Source organism: Lithobates pipiens, unplaced genomic scaffold, assembly GCF_037356315.1.
Source record: "Lithobates pipiens isolate NorthernLeopardFrog02 unplaced genomic scaffold, aLitPip1_a1.2 Scaffold_18, whole genome shotgun sequence".
Lineage (NCBI taxonomy): Eukaryota > Metazoa > Chordata > Amphibia > Anura > Ranidae > Lithobates > Lithobates pipiens.
Window position 1 is genome coordinate 631,339,866 of NW_027507758.1, and position 18,795 is coordinate 631,358,660.

Sequence of the window (18,795 nt, forward strand, 5' to 3'; positions counted from 1 at the left end):
TAGAAGGGGGAGACAAGGGCATTGGAGAATGGAGTGTGGCGTTCCCCTTTAAAAAGCAAAAGTTGGCCCATGGAAATCCAAGGGGTTAGAGGGTGGAGACAAGAGCATTGGAGAATGGAGTGTGGAGTTCCCCTTTTAAAGCAAAAGGCTAGCCCAAGGAAATCATATGCATTAGAGGGGGAAGGTTAAATGCCCTTTTAGGAGGAGCTAGAGGAGCGAGAGTTTTTTTCACATAATTTTAACAAGGTGCATTTCACATGTTGGCAACCTAACACGCCAACATAACCTGTGTGCAAATCTCCTTAAAAATAATAAAATACATAAAGGTGAACAGCGTAAAAAAAAAAAAAAAAAGTTTAGAGGTGCGCCCGTTCAACCCATGCAATTGCATTTACGTTGCTTAACATTTACTAAGATTTTAGCCGCCCAGTGAACAAACACATTTGAACAAGCTCAAGAGCCGCTTGCGCATGGGCAGTGCTTACATTGATCTTGCGCAGTTCTAAACGTTCTTGCAAGCACAGCAGGCTTGTTCTGAAAAAGTGACTTTCTTATTCTATTTTGGGCAGTTGTTACTAAACTTCCTCACATCACCCCACAATATTGGCACCTCCATCTTCTGTTAATATTGAATTAAAGATGCCGTGCGCCATGGACATAGTAGCACAAAGATTGCATTTTCCCGTGCGCCGAGATCACTATAGTAAATGGAGGATTTGTGTTCTGCTACCGGCGCACCATTTTGTAAACATGAAAACGTGTTGCGTCTTGCTGTGCGCCTCTACTGATGGCGCATGGCTTCAGTAAATCGCCCCCAGGGTGTCACACCAAGATATTTAGCAACATATATAGTTTTTATTGTATGGGACATTATAAGGTGTTCGTCCCTAAAGATTATGTTATCACTATGTGCAAATTCTTTACTCTCCCTATCCTAGAGGTAATCACTAATACTGTCACATGGTGAGAACAAAAATATGATTGTTCTTACATAGCTGTGGGTTCAAACAACACTTAAAGCTTGGATGACTGCCAGAAGGCGGATAAGGGTCTCATTTGTACACATAGGTCTCCTGTGTTTGAAATGTGTAGCACTAACCCCCGAAGGAGCTGCTGGTTTGATTGGGCTTACCGTTAACTTCTTCACCTCGATTTGCTAGGGGTTTCCCGTGGTAGATGGCCCAGAAACTTTAGAGACTGACGACAGATCCGCTTAAAGGGATTTTTATTTGCAAAAACGTAGTTAACAAACAGTCTCTGAGGCTGGGTTCACACTGGAGCGATGCGGGAACGCCGCGAATCCGCGGCGGGTTCCTGCATCGCATGCCTCCCGGCGGCAGTTCACACTGCCCTATGCGAACTGCTGGGAGTGTCAGTGAAACGTTAATGACACCCCCAGATCAGTTTGCATATCGCAGTGCGATCTGCAAACTCGGACAGGAATCGGATCGCATGGTGTGAACACCCATGCGATCCGATTCTGCTGCGGACCAAAAAAAGGGTCCCGTGCGAGTTTGCGGCGGGTGCGATGCGAATTCAGCCATACTATCTGTATGGCTGAACTCGCATCGCACAGAGATCGGATGTGATTTGCACTGCAGTGCGGTGCCAATCACATCCGGTTCTCGTAGCCGCAGCAATGTGAACCCAGCCTTAGTATAGGATCAGAGGGTTAGGAAGAAAGTTCAGGTACTGTTAAGCCCCATACACACTATCAGATTGTCTGCTGAGTTTTTCCATCAGATTTACCAAAACCATATAATAGGAGGTCAAACCTTAGGAGTTTCAATGTGTATGTAATCAGGCAGGCCCTTGCACTACATGGTTTTGGTAAATCTGAAGGAAAAAGTCAGCAGAAAATCTGATAGTGTGTATGGGGCTTTAGTGTCAAAGTCAATAATAAAAGGACTCGCTTACTTTGACTAAATCCAGAGAATAGCCAGTCACAACTGGATGTTCACTCAAGTTGGATAGTCCCTCTCTCACAAGGCCCAGCAGCCAACAAGGTGCTTAAATCAGGAATAAGTCTCTGCCACAGACGTTATTGTAGAACATGTAGGAAACTAGGACTTGTAGAACACTCGTGTGATACCTGGATCTTTCAGCCGGTTGAGCGATATCCACGAGACTGGATTCACTTAGGTCCCTCAGTCTCACCAGGCTCTTGCTAAGAAGCCAACCCGTACGTGGCCTTCTTCTGAAGAGTTCTCCCCTGGATAGCTATGAAGTTGCTGGGCCTCTTCACAACCGGAGACAGCACCGCACCACCTCGGAATCCTTTCTTTAGTTTCCTTGCCTCGGGCTAGCCAGCCCCGAGACATAAAGTCGGGTGGATCCACACCCCAGGCCATAGCCTTCCTGGGGGCTGGTCAGGAGGACCAGGACCATGGAGTCGGAACATACTTCTGGACCGGAACCCCGAACCATGTGACATCCGCATCTTAAGTACCCTCTCCCAGAAAGCACAGCAAGAGTGACCCTCCCACTGGGCTGGCTCAGAGAGAAAGTAACCTTAAAAGCACCCAACTAGACTGTGGTTCCATGCCTGCCAGAAGAGACAGTGCCCCGTATGGCCAGGCTGAACACCCTATAGTCCAGTCAGACTGATGCAGAGGTCAAAATTTGGAACAATTAGGCCCAAACCAAAGGGCAGTTTAGGTGTAACTTTACATTTCAAAACATATAGCGCATGCTCTTCAGGAGCCGGTGCTACAGAAACCTGGTCTATTATCTAAGCCAGATGTTAACATGTGTATCTGGAATTTATATCCACAGGGTTAGAATGCGTTTATTGAAGTAGGCCCACAGCAGGTATGCTTAGTAGGTAGGAGTAAACACCACTGAAGTGGATGCTCATTTGCCCCTTTCAGGTTGCATGCACAATGTTTAATTTTTGTATTGGAATGGTTAAAATGATATGTTAGAAGGAGTCACGGAACACTTCCACAGCATCTACTGGAGACCAGATGCGCTCCCAGTGGGCGATTTCTCATTGCCCATAGGCCCAATTGTAGAAATACTCAAACAACAGAGGACATTTTTGCAATATCTTAAGACGTATAATTTGACAGTACATCAGACAATCGTAAAAGCGACCATTATAAAGAGATAAACTTGAAGCAGCCACTACTCAGTTATCACAAGACACCCATCATTCGTGGTATAATGTCTTCACAGGTTGGTCACCCACAGGAAGTGAGGTGGTGAAAACTTTCTTCTACCTACTTTCTGTCTGTGTTATTATTTTGGTCCTACTTGGCCTGTACAATTGCCATTTGGTTTGTACTATAAAGAGGAAAATTAACAGAATGATCAATAGGGCTGATAATAAAGCCTGGGAAAGCTTATTTACAAAGTAATATGGAGAAAACTATCATATTCATGACAAAAGAGGGGATTGTAGGATTAATGATGTTTCTGTTCTGTATATTTACATGTTATTCCTATTATCGGAGTTTGACTTGGAAGGTGTTTACTTGTTAGAAATGTTTAGGCTAGTGATGGCGAACCTTGGCACCCCAGATGTTTTGGAACTACATTTCCCATGATGCTCAACTACACTACAGAGTTCATGAGCATCATGGGAAATGTAGTTCCAAAACATCTGGGGTGCCAAGGTTCGCCATCACTGGTTTAGGCTAATAGATTGGCATGGCTGGTTTCCCAGGCTGAGAACAGCCTGACTTGTATTTTTACCGAAAATATTATGAGACTGCACGTCATATGGGAGGTAACACATATTTTCTTAGAATTGCCATCCTTTTTCTCTGTAACCGAACCCTAAATGTATTGTAATCCATCCTTCCTTAATTTTATATAAAACAAAGGGACATCCCCCCCTTAATAAAACAAACATGTTATTGACCTCATCTCGTGTGTGTGTGTCATTTAAGTGTCCACAGGATCCTGGTGGAAGTTATCCAGCCGTCCGGTTCAAGTCCCTGACACCCCGCTGTGAGATTTCTGATGTGTGGAAAGACTGGCCTTCTGTGAAAAACATTTCCCGCACTCAGGACAGGAATACGGCTTCTCCCCAGTGTGAGATCTCTGATGTGTGGAAAGACTGACCTTCTGTGAAAAACATTTCCCACACTCAGGACAGGAATACGGCTTCTCTCCTGTGTGCACTCTCTGATGGCTGAAAAGATGGAACTTACGTGAAAAACATTTTCCACACTCAGGACAGGAATACGGCTTCTCCCCCGTGTGAGATCTCTGATGTGTGTAAAGACTAGACTTCTGTGAAAAACATTTCCCGCACTCAAGACAGTAATATGGCTTCTCCCCTGTGTGAGATCTCAGATGTTTGGAAAGACTCAACTTGTCTGAAAAGCATTTCCCACACTCAGGGCAGGAATATGTCTTCTCTCCCGTGTGGGAAATCTGATGTCTGTAAAGATTTGCCTTCTGTGAAAAGCATTTCCCGCATTCAGCACAGGAATAGCGCTTCTCCCCCATGTGGGAACCCTGATGTCTGTAAAGATTGGACCTATGCAAAAAACATTTCCCGCACTCAGAGCAGGAATACGGCTTCTCCCCTGAGTGAGATCTCTGATGCACATTAAAACCAGATTTAGAATGGAAACATTTCCCGCACTCAGAACAGGAATACGGCTTCTCACCTGTGTGAGATCTCTGGTGTGTGACAAGATCTGATTTTCGTCCAAAACATTTCCCGCACTCAGAACAGCAATACAGTTTTTCCCCCTTGTGAGATCTCTGATGTCTGTAAAGATTGGACTTATTTAAAAAACATTTCCCGCACTCCAGGCAGGAATGTGGCTTCTCCCCTGTGTGAGATCTTTTATGCACATTAAGTTTGGATCTAAAACGGAAACCCTTCCCACACTCAGTACAGGAAAACTTCTCATTTGTTGGAAAGACGGCACCGTCCCTCACAGTCTGAGGTTCCTCAGGATAAGAGGAATACGATGGTCCATCTACACTGTGTGGTGCCGGATGGACATTTGAGGTAGTCGGGTTTTCTCCTGGACTATACTGTGTGATGTCCTCATCTTCTACTTTACAGTCTGGAGACAAAGTGAGACAATCCTCTGAGGTTTTCCTCATCTCCCGTCCATCTACTAAAATAGAAATACAAAGATTATTACTAGACATGAGCTGATTGGTTCCCCTAAACCAGGACTCCGCCCACATCAGGCAGCTTTGTCTCTGAGGATCTTACAATTCCCCCCTCAAGGTAACTAGTAAATGGGTCCTCTGATCTCCTACCAGATCATTTCTTTATTCATGGACCTTAGTCAGAGAGTGAGGAAACAACGAGAACTGTCTTTTATAGGAGTGACAGTGATGAGGGGATTATAGGACGAGTGTCCCCTCCCCCTCCATCACTCATTGCCATCTTCCCAACACAAGAAGTCCTGCACTTCCTTATTTAGTCCATGATTTAGTCATGAATAACAGCGGGGCTGAGCCCCACCAGAGGTCAGAGAGTGAGGATGGGGGGGAGAACAACCAAGATGAAGACTGGACTGATCCTGAAGACCCCCATCATTGGGTTATTGACTCCTCCCTCATTATCACTTTCTGTTTAACGTTCCAAAGGTTGAGGATGTTATCACATTATCAACATGAAAAAGTCTGTGCTCCAATCACATCATCAGATAGAAAATGGATGTAATAAAAGAGAATACATATTATGTGTATATATAGTAGTGGGTAGAGGGGAGAGAGCAGAAGTCAGGACTATGTAATGTACAACACATTGTATAAGATACAACAGATAGGACTATATAGTATCAGAATGATGCAATGTAAAACCTAAAACACAGAGTATATAGTGCAGGGGTCAGGAGTATGTAAGGTACAACATACAGTAGTGTAAATTATACAGTGTAAGGGTCAGGACTCATAATATTGGTATTCAGTGGAAACTTAAATGTTTACATGAGACAAGTTTAAGAGGTCCCACACCGCTGCCTCCCACCTCCTGAGACTGCACTCACTGACTTGGGTCTGAGACTATACAGACATATCCCTCCACCCGACACAGACAGCAGACAACAGAGCAAGTAATCCTGGGAGAATTGTTCTGTCAGAGATCTTACTAGACCCATGGGGCATGGGGCAGGAAACCCAAAGCACATACTCCTGGTGCCTATATCTAGTAATGCTTATGGTGAAATCTACATTTTTCTGCCAGCTGAACCCCAGAATCCCGACAAATCCAGTCTAGATACATAAATTGTTTCTGCAGTACAGAGAAGGAAGATTATCCGAGAGAAATACAGAATGGGGAACACTGGTCAGGTTTTCGATTAAATCGATTAATCGGATAAAATCACAAAAAAAAAAAGTAATGTTCAATTTTTCAGTTTATTTAAAAGTAATAATGAAAAAACTGGGACACCAATGATGGGGCACTATTCCTCCCAGGGACACCAATGACGGGGTGCTATTCCTACCATGGACACCATGGATGGGGCGCTATCCCTACCATGGACACCAATGACGGGGTGCTATTCCTACCATGTACACCAATGACGGGGCGCTATCCCTACCATGGACACCAATGACGGGGCGCTATTCCTACCATGGACACCAATGACGGGGCGCTATTCCCCCCCTCACTGACACCAATGACGGGGCGCTATTCCTCCCACTGACACCAATGACGGGGCGCTATTCCCCCCTCACTGACACCAATGACGGGGCGCTATTCCCCCCTCACTGACACCAATGACGGGGCGCTATTCCCCCCTCACTGACACCAATGACGGGGCGCTATTCCCCCCTCACTGACACCAATGACGGGGCGCTATTCCCCCCTCACTGACACCAATGACGGGGCGCTATTCCCCCCCTCACTGACACCAATGACGGGGCGCTATTCCCCCCCTCACTGACACCAATGACTGGGCGCTATTCCCCCCCTCACTGACACCAATGACGGGGCGCTATTCCCCCCCTCACTGACACCAATGACGGGGCGCTATTCCCCCCCCCCCACTGACACCAATGACGGGGCGCTATTCCCCCCCCCACTGACACCAATGACGGGGCGCTATTCCCCCCCCCACTGACACCAATGACGGGGCGCTATTCCCCCCCCCACTGACACCAATGACGGGGCGCTATTCCCCCCCCACTGACACCAATGACGGTGCACTATTCCCCCCCCCCACTGACACCAATGACGGTGCACTATTCCCCCCCCCCCACTGACACCAATGACGGTGCACTATTCCCCCCCCCCCCCACTGACATCAATGACGGGGCACTATTCTCCCCCCCCACTGACACCAATGACGGGGCACTATTCCCCCCCCCACTGACACCAATGATGGGGCGTTATTCCTCCCACATTGGTGTTTCAGCGGGGGGGAATAATAGAGCCACATTGGTGTTTCAGCGGGGGGAAAATAATAGAGCCACGTTGGTGTTTCAGCCGGGGGGGGGGGGGGGAATAGTGCCCCATCATTGGTGTCCCCGTGTGTGCGTGCGCGCGCTGGGTACAACTTTTAGCCGATAGCTGCTACCTTCTTTCACAGCTCGGCTCAGTGTCCTCCTCACAGATTTTCGCCCTCTCTGTTCCCTCGAGGCAGCAGCGGGCGGGGCTGAGATCTGTGTGAATGTCACGCGACATCAGCGAGGGGGAGGGGCGTGCCGCGGACGTGCAGCGGCGAGTGCGTGCCTTGTCACAGAGAGCGCCGCCGAGGACGGATGACATAGGAGGAGAGGATTTGTTTCAGTTTTTTTTCCAACTAACAGACGGGAGGAAGGTGCGGACCAACCAATCGATAATGAAAATCGTTGACAACGATTTTCATTATCGATTATTATCGATAATATCGATTAATCGTTGCAGCCCTACTCTCCTTTGCAATAAAGTCTCCTCTTACCCGGTGATGTGAGGGGCGGCTGATTGTCCATCATGACGTCTTTGTAGAGATCCTTGTGTCCTTCTAAATACTCCCACTCCTCCATGGAGAAATAGACAGTGACATCCTGACACCTTATAGGAACCTGACACACACAATGATACAGTCACCATCCAGACACATCCCTTGTCTGTTACTGGATAATGTCCCAGAATTCCCAGAATCCTCCTCACCTCTCCTGTCAGCAGCTCCATCATCTTCTTGGCGACTTCTATTATCTTCTGCATGTTGTGTCTCTCAGGTTTTAGGGAGTCACATGGAGGCACTGTGATGGTCATATGATCACCTGACTTCACAAGAGGAAATCTCTATATTGAGGAACCAATAGGAATATCATGTTAGAATCCCAGAATCCTCCTCACCTCTCCGGTCAGGTCTGTGTTTTATTAATAGAGATAAGAGTGATGTCATGTGACCTCCCAGAATCCTCCTCACCTCTCCGGTCAGCAGGTAGATGATCTCCAGGGTGAGGTTTAGTATCTTCTCAGTCATGTGACTCCGGTCCTCCTCCATCCTCATTGGTGCCGTCATTTGATCTATACAGGTCTCCTTGTAGACGGATAACTTTGGGAAATTAAAGTAAGAATTATTTGGATGGTGTTGGGCACACAATAATAGGATGTGGGGTGGATAAAAGGAGGGTTACTGTATATTTAAACAACTCAATGCCGGACATTTTTACGCCCTTCCTGCCCAGGCCAATTTTCAGCTTTCAGCGCTTTCACACCTTGAATGACAATTACTACTTTTTTTCCAGACAGATAGAGCCTTCTTTTAGTGGTATTTAATCACCTCTAGGTTTTTAGTTTTTTGCTAATACATAAAAAAATACAGAAATTTTGAAAAAAAAAAAAAAACGGTTATAAAATTGTGCAAATAAATAATTGCCTTTATAAATTTAAGCCAAACTCTACTCTGATACATTTCTTTGGTAAAAATAACCCAAATCAGTGTATATGATTTAGCCAGGGTAGACATGGTCGCCATCCAAAAATTTGTCTAGTTTCATTTGTATTAAAAAAAAAAAAAATTGTATTTAGTAATTCGTGTCCGAAATTCAATTCAGATTCGTACAAAATACGAATTTTCGGTAGATTCTTAAACTTTTCGTAAAAATAACAAATGTTCGTTATGATGAATTTATCATTATGAGGGGTTTCCACCACCCCTGTGCTGAGTTCCCGGGTCTGAATGTACACCCGCTGTGGCCATTATGAGGGGTTCCCACCACCCCTGTGCTGTGCCGATTTCCTCACCCGATTAGTGAACAAAACACCAGTCACGTTTCTGTTAATTTGGATCCAAAATTCGTTAACGAAATTTCATATAAAATTCGTAAGCATAGAAATTCCCATAGGGTTCCCACCATCCGTGTGCCAAGTTCCCAGGTCTGTACACTTGCTGTGTGTCCATTACGAGGGGTTCCCACCATCCGTGTGCCAAGTTCCCAGGTCTGTATACCTGCTGTGTGTCCATTATGGAGGGGTTCCCACCATCCATGTGCCGAGTTCCCAGGTCTGTACACCTGCTGTGTGTCCATTATGAGGGGTTTCCACCATCCGTGTGCCGAGTTCCCAGGTCTGTACACCTGCTGTGTGTCCATTACAAGGGGTTCCCACCATCCCTGTGCCGAATCCCCAGGTTTGAGTGTACACCCACTGTGCCCATTATGAGGGGATCCCACCATCCCTGTGCCGACTTCCTGGGATTTTAAAACTTTTAGGTTTGTTAACTTTTCGTAACAATTACAAATGTTTGTTATGAATTTGGAACCGAAATGCGTAAACGAAATTTCGTACATAATTTGTATGCATAAAAATTCGTATTTCAGATTCGTACGAATTTCCGGAAATTCATACGAATTTTTGATTCGTACAAAACTAATAGCACATGGCTAGTCTAAGGGTAAGCAACCTTCCAGAGATAAAGATCTACTTGAACAACACTGATGAATTCAAAGATGACCAGGAGAAGGTCGATCACCCATCCCAAAAAAAACATAAAAAAAAAAAAAGGCAGCAAGACCGACCAACTTTTGTTTTTGAGAAAAATGACCAGTTACACTTACCAGTAATGGTGTTTCTGGAAAGTCTTCCAGGATGGCCCCCTGAGAGATGACCCACAGTACCACAAAACTCTATACATTATGAATATACCTAAAAAGAGCTTGTGGGAAGTAGGCCTGCCATCCTGGAAGACTTCCCAGAAACACCATTAATCGGTAAGTGTAACTGGTCATTTTCTCAAGTCGTCTTCCAGGACGGCACCCTGAGAGAAGAGCAAATTGCTCAGGCCTACTTTAGGGCATGACAACAGCCGGTAGAGCCTTCCTACCAAACACCAGATCCTGAGGTGACAGCAACTCCACGGTATAATGTCACAGGAAGGTGTTCTGGCTTGTCCATGTAGCTACTTTACATATTTGCTCCACCGATGCTTCAGCCCTTTCTGCCCAAGAGGTCACCAGAGACCGGGTGGAATGTGCCTTAATGTCCCTCGGGACTGCCGTACCAGAGTCATCATAGGCTAAGTAGTATATAAATAGTATGCTTAATCCAACTTGCTATGGATTCTCTAGATGCTTGGTGACCCTTCTTCTGGCCAAAAAAACATGAACTAATAAATGGCTGGACTTTCTAAACTCTTTACCTTTCTCTAAATAAATCAACAGGCAGCATCTGACATCTAGACAATGAAAAGAAACTTCCCTCTTGTTCTGAGGATTGGTGCAAAAGGAAGGAAGCACAATCTCTTGAGTTCTGTGGAACTTTGAAGCCACCTTCGAGAGATACAGGGGGTCCTGCCCAAGTACAACCCGGTCATCAATTAAACTAAAAAATGGCTCTTTTATTGACAAAGCCTGAATGTCACTTATCTTCCTGGCTGTTGTAATTGCCAGTAGGTAGGCCAACTTAAAAGTAAGTAACTTGAGGGGAACCTAAGCTAATAGTTCAAACAGAGCTTTGGATAGGCTAAAGTAAGGTCCCAGGGTGAAAATCTACACATCTGTAGTGGGGACAGCATATCTCTGACCAACAAGAACCTCTTGATCAGGGGGTCCAGAGCTAATCTCCTGTCCAAAAAAAGAGGACAAAGCTGCAACCTGTACTCTAAGAGTCTTGTTTGCCAGTCCCTGATCCACGCAATCCTGGAGGAAATCCAGGATGACAGGGATTTATTGTTGGGAGGTCCCTCTCGCCTGACACCAGTGCGAGAAAACACTCCAGGCCTTTGCATAAATACGCCTTGTAACTGGCTTCCTACTTAAAAGAAGTGTATCAACTTCTCGGTCAGAAAGGCCCTTCTCCTGCAGGTTCTGGCAGTCAAGAGCCAGGCCGTCAGCTTGAAGAAGCCGAGTGGCAGACTGGACCCTGAAGGAGAAGGTCCTGCCGATCTGGAAGATGCTGAGGCGGAGCTATGGATCAACTCCCCAAGGCCGGAAACCAGGGGTGATTAGGATCAGTCTGCCAACTGAGTGATTCCGCTTCTGCAGTACTCTCAGGATTAGACCCAAGAGGGGGAAAGGCATAGGCCAAGCGGAAGTTCCAAACTTGAGCCAACACATCCACGCCCTCCGAATCCCTTTCGCGCTCACGAGAGAAAATAATCTTTTTACCCTTCTGTTCTTCCTGCGAGCGAAAGGTCGAATTGCCGACACACCAGGGAGAATACTTTGGGATTCAACTCCCATTCTCCCTGGAGAATCGGCTGCTGACTGAGATAGTCTGCTTCGATGTTGCATGTTCCTTTTATATGCACTGCTGAAATAGAGAGGATCTGTTGCTCTGCCCAGCCAAGGATCTCCAGCGCCAAGGCCAGAAGAGCACGAGATCTAGTACCTCCCTGATGATTCAGGAATGCCACTGCTGTAGCATTGTCGGAAAGAATCTGGAACTCTCTGCCCCTGATCCTTTCCTCAAATGCCCTCAGGGCCTCCCCGACCACCAAGAGCTCCCGAAAATTGGAGGAGGCGCTTCTCTGACCTCGGTCCCAGGAACCCTGGGCTTGCAGTTCCTCCAGGTGGGCCCCCCCCAACCCCAAGAACTCGCATCCATCATTATCCTGAGGGGCTGAAGCTGGCCCCAAAGGAGACCACCCTGCAATTTCTGAGGCTGAAGCCACCACTGTAGGGATTCCCTTACTACGCCTGCAAGGGGAACTTTGTTGTCCAGCGTTCCTCTCTCCCCATCCCATGAGGAAAGGAGGAATTGTTGGAGAATCCTGGAATGGAGTTAAGCCCACGGTACTGCTGGGATACAAGATGTCATTAAATCTGAACCCTCATAATCCCTCTGTAAGGAGACCCTTCCTGCTTCTAACAGGGATGTAACTGCTGAAATGAGGGCCTCTACCTTGTCCTGAGGTAATACCAGCCTCTGTTCTTAGGAATCCACCAGGAATCCCAGATAGACCTTCATCTGGGAAGGCACAAATGAGAATCTCTCCTTGCTGATGATCCATCCCAGAGATTCCAAGGTAATCACTACCCTGGCTAGGTCGGAGAGTAGGTGACCTCGACTCTGGTTGTAAATCAAAAGGTCATCTAGATAAGGGATCAACGATACCCCCTGGAGATGCAGGAAGGCAACCACCTCTGCCAGAACTTTTGTAAACACCCTTGAACTGGATGCCAGTCTGAAAGGAAGAGCAGCAAACTGCCAGTGCTGTATACCCTGTGCTAAGGCAATTGCGAACCTGAGGAAAACCTGATGTTCTTGAAAGATCGGGGCGTGGAGACAGGCATCCTTCAAATCTATTGTTACCATAAACACGTCCTTCAGAAGGCATTTTCTGAGAGTGTAAATGCTTTCCATGCAAAACCTCTTGTACCGCAGGAAAACATTCAGACTCCTTAAATTTACAATGAGGTGATGTCGCCCTGAGGGATTTGGGACCACGAAGATGTGAGAGTAGAATCCCTGATCCCATTGTTCCACTGGGACTGCCAAAATTACACCCAGTTCTGGCAGTTCTCTGATGTTCTAAAGGATTCCTGCTGCTTTGGGGGGGTCCCTGGGTAGGTGGGTTACAAGGAATTTTGGGGGAGGAGATGAGAAAAACTCCAGCCTGGAGCCCTCTCTTATAACCTAGAGGATATGGGGGCTCTGTGTAATCCCTTCCCACAGAGAAAAAGTGGGAAAGCCTTCCCCCTACTCTTATGTCATTTAGAGTCTTTGTCGGCCATTTTTTTGGTTGGAAAAGAGAATACCTCCTTTCTGCTTGTCTCTCTTAACCCCCCAACATCTGTTAACCGAGCCCTTCTTTTCTGAGAACCAGTTCTTACCCTGGGGGCCTGAAAAAATGTCCTTTTGTCCTTAATGGGAAATGTTTTACCTTTTTCTGTAGATCTAGCAAGAGTCTGATCAAAGCTTGTACTGAAAAGGAGGGAACCCTCGAATGGAAGACCACACAGACGGGTTTTAGATGGATTATCCCCATCCCAGGTCTTAACGCACAGGGCTCTCCTAGCTGAATTCAACAGGGCACCAGATTTAGCGGTTGTATGCACCGTCTCAACAGCTGAATCTGCTAGGTAGGCAACAGCACTACCGTATCACTTCTAAAGAATCCAGGACCTCTTTAGACTTGGAGTTCCAGGAAATGTGATCCATTAATTTGGAGATCCACATATCTGAGTTTCTCGCTATGCAGGCTGAAGCCAATGAAGTGCTCATAGCCGCAGCGGTAGCTTCCCAAGCTCTGCACAAAATGGTCTCAGCTCGCCGATCCATCAAATCTTTGATGTTGCCTGCCTCTTCAAAGAAAAGGTCGGACTGCTTGGATACCTATGCCAAGGAAGTGTCTAACCTAGGGGTTAGAAAAAAAAAATGTTTCCTCTTCTTCCTCTTTAAAAGGGGCACCTACGTTTCCAAGGCTTGTACTTTAAGAGCTTCCTTTCAGGTTCTTTCCATTCCCTTAGGATAATATCTTCAAGGGCTTGGTGAACTGGAAGGACTCTGGACTGGGGCTCAACTAAGCCTCTGTACATTCTGTCTTGAGCAGATACCCGAGTTGCTGGTTCCTGTATCTCCTCAGACACATAAATAAGGCCCTCCATGTCATCAGCCAAAAAGATATGTCTGCTGGCCTTGGAGTCCTCTCCCTCCTCCTCCTCCTGGCTGTCTACTAGACCCTCATCATAAAATCCCTGATCAGGGGCCTCAGATTTCTCTTCCTCCTCGGAATCCTGAGAGAGGAGAGAACGCAGAGGTTCTGGCCGAGGAGGAGTCCCCCTGGAATGAGGAACCCTCTTTACTAGTATGGAGTTCTGGTTCCCTAGATTGAGGGAGGTCTGAAAGGCCTTAAAGCGGAGGTCCACCCTAAAGTGGACCTTCCGCTCATTGGAACCCTCCCCCCCTCCGGCGCCACAATTGGCACCTTTCAAGGGGGAGGGGGGTGCAGGTACCTGTACAGTACAGGTATCTGCACCCACTTCCGGCGTAGATTCTGCAGAAGCTACGCCCCTTTCCACAGATATCTACGCCCCTTTCCGAAGGTCCCCCGTTGTCTGCTGGGAAACGCACGGATCCCAGAGACAGCGGGGACCATCCTTATTGCGCAGCCGGGAAATGAAGCCGAAAGGCTCCACTTCCTGATTCCCACACCCAAGATGGTGGCGGCAGCACCCAAGAGACGATTGAGTGATCGGCTTCGGGTGCCAACATCGCGGGCGCGCTGGACAGGTAAGTGTCATTATTTTAAAAGTCAGCAGCTGCAGTATTTGTAGCTGCTGGCTTTAAAAAAAAAAAACACGGCGGACTCCCGCTTTAAGAGTAGAGAGCATCTGTTTGAACTGTTAGCCCTCGTACACACAGTCGGAGATTCCGACGGAATGTGTCCGATCGGACCGTATTGTCGGATAATCCAACTGTGTGTGGTCTCCATCAGACTGTTTCTGACGGACCAAGTTTTCCAACAACATGCTCCTATCGGACATACTCCGATCATGTGTAGCCTACTCCGACGGACAAAGTGCCACGCATGCTCAGATCAAATTCCTAGACCAAAGCTATTGGCTACTAGCCTGAACGTAGTCCCGTCGTAATGAAATAACGTCATCACGTTATGTACAATCGGATTTTCCGACAACTTTGTCCGACCGTGTGTATGCAACAGTTTCGGACAAAATCCGTCTGACAAAATCCAATGGATTTGGTTGTCAGAATGTCCGACCGTGTGTACAAGGGCTAAGAAAATCCTTCATAACTTGAGATGTTTCCTTCTCTGTTAACAATGTCATTCCTCTACCAGATGCCAAGGAGATGGCACCGGGCACTTCCTCACACTCCACAGCTTACCGAACTGTGACATCTCTACTGCTAAAGCCTGTGTGAGCCACAGGAGAGGGGGAACATAGTACAAACATTAACCCCTGCCCTGCCACACAAAAATGATGACCAGGATTCCTTTCTTGAATGGACACCCAAACAGGTAAGGAGGGGAGAAGGATAATGGCCCCTGAAGTTCTGGGTACACCACTGTACCCAGGGTCCTTCAGTTCTTAGAGGGGGCTCTTCCCACTGCTGCCCCCTAAGGAGATTAAATTGGGAAAGCCCCCCAGGAAGGATAAATATATCCTACTGGACCCAGAGGCATTCCAAGCTTGTGGACCGGCTCCCAGGGGGAGACCACAAGCCCCCAGTTTTGGGTCCTTTAGGGAAAAAAAAAAAGGTTTTGCTGTGGGGAAACACAATCAAAAACTGAGGAGCACAGGGAGAGGCAGGGGTTTTAACCTCTTTTATTGATCGTGTTTCCTGTCAGGTGGGACCAGTCATCTCTCAGGGTGCGGTCCTGAAAGACTGAAGATTGAGAAATATTTTTACTCAGAACATAAATAGAATAAAGTATTACACGAGAATCCAGGGTTCACCAGTGCATTATGTTCATAATGCAGGGATCAGAAGTGTATTACGCTCAGAATGCAGGGCTAAGGCATGCGCTGCTCTCAGAATGCAGAATTAAGAAGTGCGTTGCGCTCACAACAAGGGTTCAGAAGTGTGTTGTGTGCTCAGAACGCAGGGTTCAGGAATGTGTTGTGATCGGGGGACACAATAACTGGTGTGGAGGTGATCGGGGGACACAATAACTGGTGTGGAGGTGATCGGGGGACACAATAACTGGTGTGGAGGTGATCGGGGGACACAATAACTGGTGTGGAGGTGATCGGGGGACACAATAACTGGTGTGGAGGTGATCGGGGGACACAATAACTGGTGTGGAGGTGATCGGGGGACACAATAACTGGTGTGGAGGTGATCGGGGGACACAATAACTGGTGTGGAGGTGATCGGGGGACACAATAACTGGTGTGGAGGTGATCGGGGGACACAATAACTGGTGTGGAGGTGATCGGGGGACACAATAACTGGTGTGGAGGTGATCGGGGGACACAATAACTGGTGTGGAGGTGATCGGGGGACACAATAACTGGTGTGGAGGTGATCGGGGACACAATAACTGGTGTGGAGGTGATCGGGGACACAATAACTGGTGTGGTGGTGATCGGGGGACACAATAACTGGTGTGGTGGTGATCGGGGGACACAATAACTGGTGTGGAGGTGATCGGGGGACACAATAACTGGTGTGGAGGTGATCGGGGACACAATAACTGGTGTGGAGGTGATCGGGGACACAATAACTGGTGTGGTGGTGATCAGGGACACAATAACTGGTGTGGAGGTGATCGGGGGGCACAATAACTGGTGTGGAGGTGATCGGGGGACACAATAACTGGTGTGGAGGTGATCGGGGGACACAATAACTGGTGTGGTGGTGATCAGGGACACAATAACTGGTGTGGAGGTGATCAGGGACACAATAACTGGTGTGGAGGTGATCAGGGACACAATAACTGGTGTGGAGGTGATCAGGGACACAATAACTGGTGTGGAGGTGATCGGGGGACACAATAACTGGTGTGGAGGTGATCGGGGGGACACAATAACTGGTGTGGAGGTGATCAGGGACACAATAACTGGTGTGGAGGTGATCGGGGACACAATAACTGGTGTGGAGGTGATCGGGGGACACAATAACTGGTGTGGAGGTGATCGGGGGACACAATAACTGGTGTGGAGGTGATCGGGGGACACAATAACTGGTGTGGAGGTGATCGGGGGACACAATAACTGGTGTGGAGGTGATCAGGGACACGATAACTGCCGTGGAGGTGATGGGGGGGTGACACCATAACTGCCGTGGAGGTGATGGGGGGGTGACACCATAACTGGCGTGGAGGTGATCGGGGGGGACACCATAACTGGCGTGGAGGTGATCGGGGGGGACACGATAACTGGCGTGGAGGTGATGGGGGGGGTGACACCATAACTGGCGTGGAGGTGATCGGGGGGGGGGACACCATAACTGGCGTGGAGGTGATCGGGGGGGGGGGACACCATAACTGGCGTGGAGGTGATCTGGGGGGGGACACCATAACTGGTGTGGAGGTGATCGGGGGGGGACGGGACACCATAACTGGTGTGGAGGTGATCGGGGGGGGACGGGACACCATAACTGGTGTGGAGGTGATCGGGGGGGGGGGGGGGGGACACCATAACTGGTGTGGAGGTGATCGGGGGGGGGGGACACCATAACTGGTGTGGAGGTGATCGGGGGGGGGGGGGGGGGGACACCATAACTGGTGTGGAGGTGATCGGGGGGGGGGGGGGGGACACCATAACTGGTGTGGAGGTGATCGGGGGGGGGACATCATAACTGGTGTGGAGGTGATCGGGGGGGGGGACACCATAACTGGTGTGGAGGTGATCGGGGGGGGGGACACCATAACTGGTGTGGAGGTGATCGGGGAGGGGGGGGACATCATAACTGGTGTGGAGGTGATCGGGGAGGGGGGGGACATCATAACTGGTGTGGAGGTGATCGGGGGGGGGGGGGGGGACACCATAACTGGTGTGGAGGTGATCGGGGGGGGGGGGGGGACACCATAACTGGTGTGGAGGTGATCAGGTACACAATAGGCAGGTGAAGCTAAAATTCATTCCTACCCCCACCCAGGATACTTAACCATTTATAGCCCCGAATAACTTAAAAAAAAAAAAAAAAGAAGAAAATATTCTATATTATCAATAACTGGTAAAACAATATAAAAAATGTATATAACAGATGAATCAAAAACAAACAGCTTAATATCAATATTCTGTCCAGCTGAAAAATCTATTTTGATTCCCATCTAGACTCCCAGGATCGCTGATCATTCCCGTGTAAAATCTTACAGAAATCTTCCCTAATCCCGACCTTTATTATCATTTCATTCCCCCCACATACAATGTCTGCAACCGACATTTACTGACATCAATAACTCCCCTCGTGGTACAGACCAGAAATCCCCTCATTGTAATATACGGGGATATTCTACATTTCCACACTATATGTGTGTGTATCATCATCTGCTGGAGATAAAAGACATCACAGTGACTATGGAGGAAGAGGATGGACATGACGGGGGGTTACTGGGTGTAAATAGAAAATAAGATCTTATTACCTCCTCTGCTGCCACTTCCAGCACCGTCTCCTCTCTATAGTTCTTATGGAACTTGAAAGGGCCGGTGTTCTGTTAAAATAGCCAATTCATCAAGATCTCCAATTACATCACTTCCCATATCTTGATAGAACACCCCCCCCCCCTATGAGCTACAAGAAAATGGAGGACAACCCCTCCCCCTCTATGAGCTACAAGAAAATGGAGGACAACCTCTCCCCCTCTCTGAGCTACAAGAAAATGGAGGACAACCCCTCCCCCTCTCTGAGCTACAAGAAAATGGAGGACAACCCCTCCCCTTCTCTGAGCTACAAGAAAAGAAAATAGAAGACATTCCTCCCCTTTCTAAGCTACAACAAAATGTAGTTTATCACCTCTCCTCTCTCTGAGCTAC

General features: G+C 47.8%; 4 protein-coding genes across 4 annotated transcripts in view; 1 reads left to right on the plus strand and 3 right to left on the minus strand.

Annotated features, from left to right (window-relative positions):
- The window catches only part of LOC143986879 (uncharacterized), a 1,041,669-nt gene that overhangs the window by 945,661 nt on the left and 77,213 nt on the right, over positions 1–18,795 (minus strand). The window lies entirely within an intron of this gene.
- The window catches only part of LOC143989984 (uncharacterized), a 114,074-nt gene that overhangs the window by 49,912 nt on the left and 45,367 nt on the right, over positions 1–18,795 (plus strand). The gene's annotated exons all lie outside the window — the stretch shown is intronic.
- On the minus strand, positions 3,038–5,556 carry LOC143989742 (uncharacterized). The gene has a single exon (XM_077490014.1). It carries the CDS (start codon positions 5,155–5,157, stop codon positions 3,934–3,936), a length of 1,224 nt encoding a protein of 407 aa, XP_077346140.1. The 5' UTR covers positions 5,158–5,556; the 3' UTR covers positions 3,038–3,933.
- LOC143989898 (gastrula zinc finger protein XlCGF66.1-like) lies at positions 7,455–18,539 on the minus strand. Its single transcript, XM_077490177.1, has 4 exons — positions 18,405–18,539; positions 8,337–8,465; positions 8,075–8,209; positions 7,455–7,986 (listed from the first exon to the last, which is right to left on the minus strand). The coding sequence occupies exons 2-4, from the start codon at positions 8,430–8,432 to the stop codon at positions 7,831–7,833; spliced, it is 387 nt and encodes a 128-aa protein (XP_077346303.1). The 5' UTR covers positions 8,433–8,465; positions 18,405–18,539; the 3' UTR covers positions 7,455–7,830.